An 8,287-nucleotide genomic window follows, 5' to 3' on the forward strand; every position below is an offset into this window, starting at 1 on the left:
TGAGTTGTACACTTTAAAAAGGGGCAATTGTTGTTATATGCGAACTTTTTAAAAATGATAACGAGGGGCAAATGCTCGGACACCCAACCACATGGGGTCATCAGACAACACTGGCTCCTGTGCTTCTGCACGGGCTCCGGCTGCTCTTGCTGGCTGCACCCTGAGGGCCAGGGCTCTGGACCCCAGGCCACCCAAGTTCAAGTCCTGCCCTGCCATTTAACAGCTGCCTGACCCTCTGCAAAGTTACCTTACCCCAAGGAGTCTGACAGGCCTGGTCTGGCAGTGGCCCAGGAGCCGTGGCTGAGAGCCCCGGGGCACCTCTGCTGCATTTCCCAGAAGCGTTTAACCTCATCACCTCAGAGGGCTGGGGAGCCTCGGGGAGCCTCCAGAAGACTGCGTCAACTTTCAAAGAGCTCGCGTTCCCATCACAGCCTAAGGCGGCTTGAAGAACGTGTGTTCAATAACGAAAGATGAGCAAGGCAACTTTCTCCCCCTTTCCCTCGTCTACCCGGCAAGGCCGCCACACACTTCAAGCCCTGACTTCACCTTTCTAGCTGCACCTGGAGACCTGGAGACATTTTTTTATCCCAAGCTGGCTTATTGAGGGCTGTCCTTAACTTGACACAGGCAGCAACATCTCTGTCACACGTGTTGAGTGAGCCTGCTCGCTTAACGTAGAACTCTATTTTTAGAAAGCACCAAAAAAAACCACGGTACTGTGTCACAGCACCTCGTTTGTCCCTATTTGTTTACCACAGTCACCCATGCTGGCCTGGAGGCGGGGGGTGCACACAGGGCAGGAGCCACATCTAATCCCTCTCCCACAGGGCCTGGCACAAAACCAGCATTCAGCAAGTGTCAGCTGAGAGAAAGAGGTTTTAATTGTCCCCTGTGAATGGTTAAGAGCAGGTGTTCCTAAGCTGAAGTGCAGTCAACATCAGAAAATGGGCCACGGAAGGGTCTGCGAAGCTTGAGAAATGTATAAAAAGTGTGTGTGTGAAATGTGTGGGGGTGAGGTACATTAGGAGAGGCTGGGGTGCATGAATACATGTGGCATGTGAACGTGTGTGGTGCAGGAGTGTGTGTGTGCTTGTGTCTTTGATGCATGAACATGTGTGGTGCATGTACATGTATGGCACACGAACATGTGTGGTGTGGAAATGTGTGTAGTGCTTGTGTGTGGTGTGTGAACATATGCGATGTGTGTATATGGGTGGTGCGTGTATGTGAGTGGTACAGGAACTTGTGTGGTACATATACATGTGTGGTACAGGAATGTGTGTGGTGCTTGTATGTGTGTGGTGTGTGTATGTGCAGGGCATGTGAACATGTGTGGTGCATGTACATATGTAGTGTATGTGTGGCTGCATGAACATGTGTGGTGTGTGTGTGGCTGTGTGAACATGTGTGGTGTGTGTGTGGTGTGTGTACATGTGTGGCACAGGAATATGTGCGGTGCATGAACCTCTGTGGTGCACAAACGTGTGTGGTGCATGAACGGCTGGTGTGCAAACACGTGCGGTGCATAAAAGCATGTGGTGCATGTATACATGGTGCTGGAGAGGGTGTGAGGGAGTGTGTATGCAGTGTGGGGGTCAGGTATGTGGGGGGTACGCGTGTGTATGTACAGTGTGTGTGCATATGGTGTGTTGGGGACAGGGATGCATGGATGAAGCGTGCACCTGTGTTAGTGTAAGTGTGCAGTGTGTGCACATGAAGCACGTGTGTAGAGTCCATGGCTTTCACTGGCTTTTCAAATGGCCGTGACCAGAACGTTTAAGGATCATTGGAATCGACTCTCCATAGCAGCGAGCAATGATCAGGTGGAGTCTGATCTCCTTTCTGAAAGGTTCAAGCTGGTGCTCTACTAAAACGACCATTCGCTTACCAGGAACCGAGGAAGAGGAAAGCCCAGACCGATCATGGCAGGCCAGGGGTGGGTGCTCTCAGCAGGCCAGCCCCAGCCCAGAGAACATCGGGCACTTCTGGAGGTGACCAGGGATTCCTAGGGCCCACCTGTCTCTGCCAAAGTGTTACAAGTTGGGAGAGGTAACACTCGGTGGCTAAAGTCACAAGGATGTGCAGGGAACTCCATTTCTGAAGCACCTGCAGGCAGCAGCATGTAAAACGAGGCCCAGCCCACTCCCTCTGCCCCACGAGGTGGGGTCAGGAGCCCCGGTCTGACTCCCGCACCCCTGTGCCCACATACTCTTTCCATCGCTGACTATGTAATTAGCTGTCTCCCTCATCAGAAAAAATGAGTCTACTTTGAACACCTCTAGACAAGTAAATCTGAAAACCTAGATAGATGAAATGGATACTTTCTTAGAAATATATAGTTTACCAAAATCAACTCCAATAGAAATAGAAAACTTAAACAGACCCACTGCCATAGACACAGTAGTGAAAGCTATCAAGGAACCACCCTTCCAAAACAGCCCCAACCCCAGATGGCTTCATAGTAGCCTCTACCACACCTTTAGAAACCATGTAGTCCCAATGGTACATAAATTGTTCCCAAGCACAGAAAATGAAAGAAACCTAAACTTGACAGCATACACACACACACACAATATTACTCGGGAATATTGCCAAAAAATTCCTAAATAACACAGGTAACATTCTAGTGGAGATAGTCACCAGTGCAATCGGTCAAGAGAAAACAACTAGAGGCATGAGCTCAGTAAGGGTAGGAGCCAGGTCTTGTTCTCATCGTATCCCAGCATCTAACCCAACAGGTGCTCAAGAGCCAGCTGGATAAGTTAATGAAGAATCGCTCACATTAGTTGAACACCTCCATTAACAAAAACAAGGATTTAATAAAATGCTGGCAGCCTGTGGCACACCCTGGGCTAATTACTTTATATGGGTAACCCATTCAAGGCAAACAACCCAATGAGCTAAGGACAATCATTCCAGCCATTTTAAAGACAAGCAAACAAAGGCCCTGAGTGGTGACGTGGCTTGCCCAAGATCACCCTGCTGGGAAATGTTTTCAGTCTCAGCCTGCTGTGGGGCCATGCACTGGCTACCTGCTTCACCTGTGTCTCCCATCACAGGAAGGAAGGAGGTTCAGAATGAAGGCTCTGGAACAGGGCAGCCTGGGTTCATATTTAAGTTCTGTCATTTACCAGCTCTGCTTTTTGGGAAAATTCCTTCACTCCCTGTGCCTTAGTCCCCTCTTCTGTAAATGCAGATGATGGTAGTGCTTACCTCCTACCATGGCAGGATGATTGTGTGTTAAGAAATGTCTGCTACATGCTAACATTCCATAAAATGAGCATCCAACCTCCAAAACCCTCCCCGAGCACCTCTGCCAGTTTCTAACAGTGAAGTCGTCCCATGAGCCGTCATTCTCCTGCCCTGATCTCTGCCAAGCTCAAGGCCTGAGCTGGGGTAGCACCCCACATGGATCACCAGGAAACCGCCTCTGGGATAAAGCCCCAAGGCACCATGAGGGCTGGTCTGGGCCCTCGAGGGAGCCCCACCATATGGAAGCAGAGAGGGGGGCCGCTCTGAACATCTGGGATCACGGGTGAAGATGCACATCTGGAACATCTCGCTCCAGACGCTCAAGGCTCTGGGGCCTTTCTCTTCCCAGCGCTGCCTTCTTCCCAGAGACAGACATTCTTTCACAGATTCTGGAGCACATCTCCCCAGCCCTTCAGTGTGGGCTGCACTTAGTGACACCCTTCCAAAGAGAACGGTACAGAAAGAGGGGAAAGAAGCACAGTGGGGAACCGGGTGCTGTGGGAAGTCACACTGCGAGTCTGTACCCTTGACGGGAGGTGATGGGAAGGACACTTCACCTCTGAGGTCTTCCTCCCCCAAAACCCATTACCCGACTCTAACCTTGAGAAAAACATCTGACATTCTATAATATACCAGCCCACTACTCCTCAGCTATCGAGGTCATCAAAACAAGGACAGTCTGAGAAATGGACACAGCCAAAAGGAGGCTAAGGAGACATAACGAATAATGGAATGTGGTACCCTGGATGGGACTCCAGAACAGAAGAAGAATAGTAGGTGAAAACTAAGGAAATGTGAGTAAAGTATGGACTTTGTTAATCCTAATGTATCCATGTTGGTTCATTAATTATAACAAATGCATCATACATTTAACATAAAATGTTAATAATAGCAGAAATTTAATGGGGGGTATCTGTGAAGTCTCTGGACAATCTTGCAACTTTGTTTGCAAAGATAAAGTTTATTTGAAAAAAAAAAAAAAGATTCCAGGGCTTTCAGTATGGTCATTTAAGCACCCATCTGGCGGCTACCAAACACCACTTGCCAAGAAAAACTATAAAAAGCACCTCCCATCAGTTTTGGCTTGGAAACTATTTCCCCGGAAATCTCCCCCTGGGGGAAAAAAAAAGAAAAAGCTGATTGCAAATCTGGGAGGGGTGTAAGTATTAGTTCCCTGCAAAACATGACTTTAATCTTAATGAACAGAAAGACCACTGATGTTAGGGCGGATCGTTTGCAGATTCTTAATTGTATCTTTTCAAAGCGAAGGATGGCCTCCAGATTGCAACTCGAGAAGGCTGGTCTCTTTTGCCAGCTAATTAATTCCATCTCCAGGCAAAACACAAAATTATTACTAATTACTGTCTGTGGATATCCAAGCAAAGGCAATACCCAAGGTCAAAGGAAGCCCTTCACCTAAGGTGGCCAAGAAAACTGCTAATGAAAAGAAAGTTTAAAGCTTCTCTATCATCTGGCCAACACAGCAGCCCACGTAATACCGTACACCAACCAAGTATCGCTGAAAGCCTTCCTACACAAAGGAACACAATCCCTGCCTACTCGCCAGATGCTGGCAAGCCCAGAGTGCATCTGGAAGTTACCAGCAAGCTTGTCCCGGAGGCTTCGGCAAGCTTGGGTGAGGCTGTCAAAATCAGGGAGCCCAGTTGGGTTTCTGTTTTTTTCCAAGACAACCTGTGAACCAGAAAAATACAGCGTGGGCATCTGTGCCACCGCCACCGCCTCCTTCTGACCTGTGCTCCTGTTGAACACGTGAAGCGGCAGAAGAGCCTTGGGCAGCCCGGGGAAGTCCCCAGCAACAGAGAGCAAATTGGAGGCCCAGACAGGCTCCCAGTTCAGGCAGGACAGCTTGTGTCCAGGGATCCACACCCCAGCTGCCCCACTGCCACCCCCAGCACACACACACCCATGAGGACTCTGGGGTACAGGACGGCTTAAGACTTTCTAGAAGCCCAGGCGGAGCCACCTGGGGGTGATTTGCAAACACAGTAGCAGCAGAACCCGGGAGGAAATGGGCCTGCTCATAACAGCAAAATCAAACCAGCCTCCAGCCTTAGACACAGAAAACCTCTTCCTTAGTTTCAACACAGAGTCACCAACAAACAGGGCTCACAGGAGATGGTGCCGGCAGCCTGGAGGGTGGTGAATTGGCCTCTGTGCCCTGATAATTAGGGTCGGTTGTGACCTCTTTTTGCACCGCCCCCCCCCTACTAATTCCATTCTCTTCTTCCTCATCTCCTCCCTCCAAAGGGAAATAAGTCACTTCCACTGCCCTCTGATGACCCAGTGCCATAAAAGAGGACAGCCGAGCAGCCCAGCCTGGGACCTGACACCTTTTGCTTTGCCAACAGTGACCCTCAGGGAGAAGTCACAAGTAGCTTGAAACTGATGCCCCCAAGGGTGGCAGCAGTCATCCTCTCCCTCTCACCTGGGTAGGAGACGCTCGCCCCCCCCCCCCCAGAAGCCCCCCCAAGGAAGTGTGACACCTGGAGCAAAGAGGGGCCTGCGCCCACTCCCCGCGCCCAAGCCCCTGCCCCGCTTGGCAGCCAGGCCGGGGGCCGGAAGGCGCCTCCACCGACCTTCGACAGGATTCAAATAGTTATAATCGAAGAGCATGGAGAAGTCAAACTCGTCCTGGGGGCTGCCCCCGGGCTCGAGGCCCGCGGCGCCCCCGCCGTCGGGGTCGGGCTGCTGCTCCGGGGCGTCCATGGCGCGCGGCGCGGCGCGGGCTGCCGGGCTCGGGGCGCACGCAGCCTCCGCTGTCGCCCTGGCCGCGGGTCCGAGGCCCCCACCGGGCCGGAGAAGGCTGCAGGAAGCCGGCGGAGAGGCGGGCCGGGCGGCGGGGTCCCTGTCCTCGTGGGGGACACACGCGAGGTCCGGGATGGCACGCCGGGCGCAGCGGCTCCTGGACGCGCCCGGGGAGCTGAGCAGCGGCGGCGGCGGCGCGAGCTTCCTGCTCCGGGAGGCACCTGTCGCAGTCGGGGAGGGGAGGGGCGAGGCGGGGACAGGCGGCCAGGCCGGCCGGGGGCGGGGCGCCACCCGGGACCGGGGGAGGAAGGGAGGGGGAGGCGGGCGGCTCGGGGTGGCCGGGCCCGGGCGCACTGCCCCGGCGGCGCTTAGCAACCGGCGGGGGCCACCGCCAGGCACCCCAGAAGGGCCGCTGCGCCCCGGCCTGACCCAGGGTCTAGACAAGAAAGTTGTAATTTTGCCCTAAGTGACCAAGTGATCCTATTTCCAAAATGGGCAGGCAGGTGGGAGGGCGGGGGAAACAAAGCCGCCCACTCCCTTCTATAGCCAACCTGTGTTTCCAGGCGCCCCCCTGGGACCACAGCTATAGCAGGGCTTTCACCTACAGGTCAGACTCCTACAATTTCCCAGGGCGTGAGAAAGAACCACAGACACTCTGGAAGGACAAATCCCACCCTGAGTCACTGTTGTTCTCCTGAGCTCAGGTCCTGGGGGAGCGAGGCCCGAAGGAGCTAAAGGAGGGTACTAAGATCCTCTCCCAAAGGTAACTGCCAGGAGAGAGCTCAGCAGTCTGAGTGGGACAAAGACTTGGTGTGTGGGAGGGGGGTCATTTAGATGAGCTGAGCGCTGGGAAGAGTGTTTCCTCGGTGGGAACCTAAAGAGCGAGGAGGGCTGGAACAAGGGGCTTGGCCCAGGAGTAACAAATACTCCTGGACATGTTAACAGACTCCCAGACCCCTCCCTGCAGCTTCTGAAGTAGAGGGTCAGCAATGTGTCTTTGAAAACAAGCACCCAAGGGGAATGTTATGAACAGGTCCATTTGGGGAACGCAACATAAGGACCCAGTCCCCACCTCCCCGACACAGCACTACCAGAGGTCCAAGGTCACTGTAGCAGAAGCCAGAAAACAGAGGCCCGGAGGTAGAAAACAAGATTAGAACCGTGGTCCTCAACCCTCACAGCGTGTTAGAATCACCTGGAGCTCTGGTTTACATGTCTGTGTCCTGACTGCAATCCAAACCCCCTGAGCCAGAACGTCCGCAGGTGTTTTTCAGAACGACCGCATGAATCTGAGGGACAGCCAGTGTTGAAAATCACTGGAGAGCTGCAGCTGGCCCTCAAGCGGGACTGACTCGCCTCCTTCCCGGTGTGCCAAAAGAATGGAGGATGCCGTGCTCTCCTTGGGGGGCCGCGATCTCCACTCCATTGAGGGGATTTGTGCAAAGCCGTCAATCACCCTTTATTCCACAGATATTCACGGAGCACCTGCTAGTTACCGGTCCCGCTCTAGGTGTTCGGGGATGCCGTAAACAAGATACAGGCATGGTCTCTGCCCTCCTCGTGCTTACATCCTGGAAGCAGAGAGGCACAGCCAGATTTTTCAGTTGCACTTAGACCCGTGAACTGCACAACTGCACATTAGAACCACCTAGAGAGCTGCTAAAAAGTCCAAATGCCTGGGTCCCACAAAATCAATTAAATGAGAATGTCCAGGCGTGAGGCCCAGGTCTTGGGGTTCTGTGAAAAGTTCCCATGGATGCTTCTCACATGTGGCCAGGGGTGAGAACAACTGCGGTAGACTCAAACTCCACTGCAGGGGCCCAGGCCTGGCTCAGGACTCACCAGCCTTCAGAGTCTTGGGAGGCAATTTCTGGCTCTCCCAACACAAGGAAATCCCCTCCTTGGTTTCCTAGCCATAGTGCAGCCATACTGTGTGTATCCCACAAGCATCTTAGCAGATGACTGATAAATTTAGATGGATGAGGAGAAAGGGAAGACCCAGGCACTTACAGTCAAGCTTCTAGAAGGAGATGGTTGCTCTTGGATCCCATGACAGTTAGAAAGGCTTTCAATTTCCCATGGGGTCCAGGCCCCTGGAATTTGGTCAGGGATAAGCACAGGAACCTGCTTCCCTTTGTAGCTTACCACAGTGGTACAAGACCCCATGGTGGTATAGAACGGCCAGTGTCACCCCCAGACATTTTTTCTTATCCCTCCACTCCTAATGATTAAGTGCTTCTAATCTAGTAGGCATTTGTTGACTATGTCT

General features: G+C 52.8%; 1 protein-coding gene across 1 annotated transcript in view; it reads right to left on the minus strand.

Annotated features, from left to right (window-relative positions):
* The window catches only part of NFATC2 (nuclear factor of activated T cells 2), a 145,440-nt gene extending 139,368 nt beyond the window's left edge, over positions 1-6,072 (minus strand). The window contains 1 exon segment of the mRNA XM_071211790.1: positions 5,850-6,072. Coding sequence (XP_071067891.1) covers positions 5,850-5,979 — 130 coding nt within the window. The 5' untranslated portion in view covers positions 5,980-6,072.
* Between the last annotated feature and the right edge of the window lie 2,215 nt (positions 6,073-8,287).

The sequence above is a fragment of the Dasypus novemcinctus genome, chromosome 24, assembly GCF_030445035.2.
Source record: "Dasypus novemcinctus isolate mDasNov1 chromosome 24, mDasNov1.1.hap2, whole genome shotgun sequence".
Taxonomy (NCBI): domain Eukaryota; kingdom Metazoa; phylum Chordata; class Mammalia; order Cingulata; family Dasypodidae; genus Dasypus; species Dasypus novemcinctus.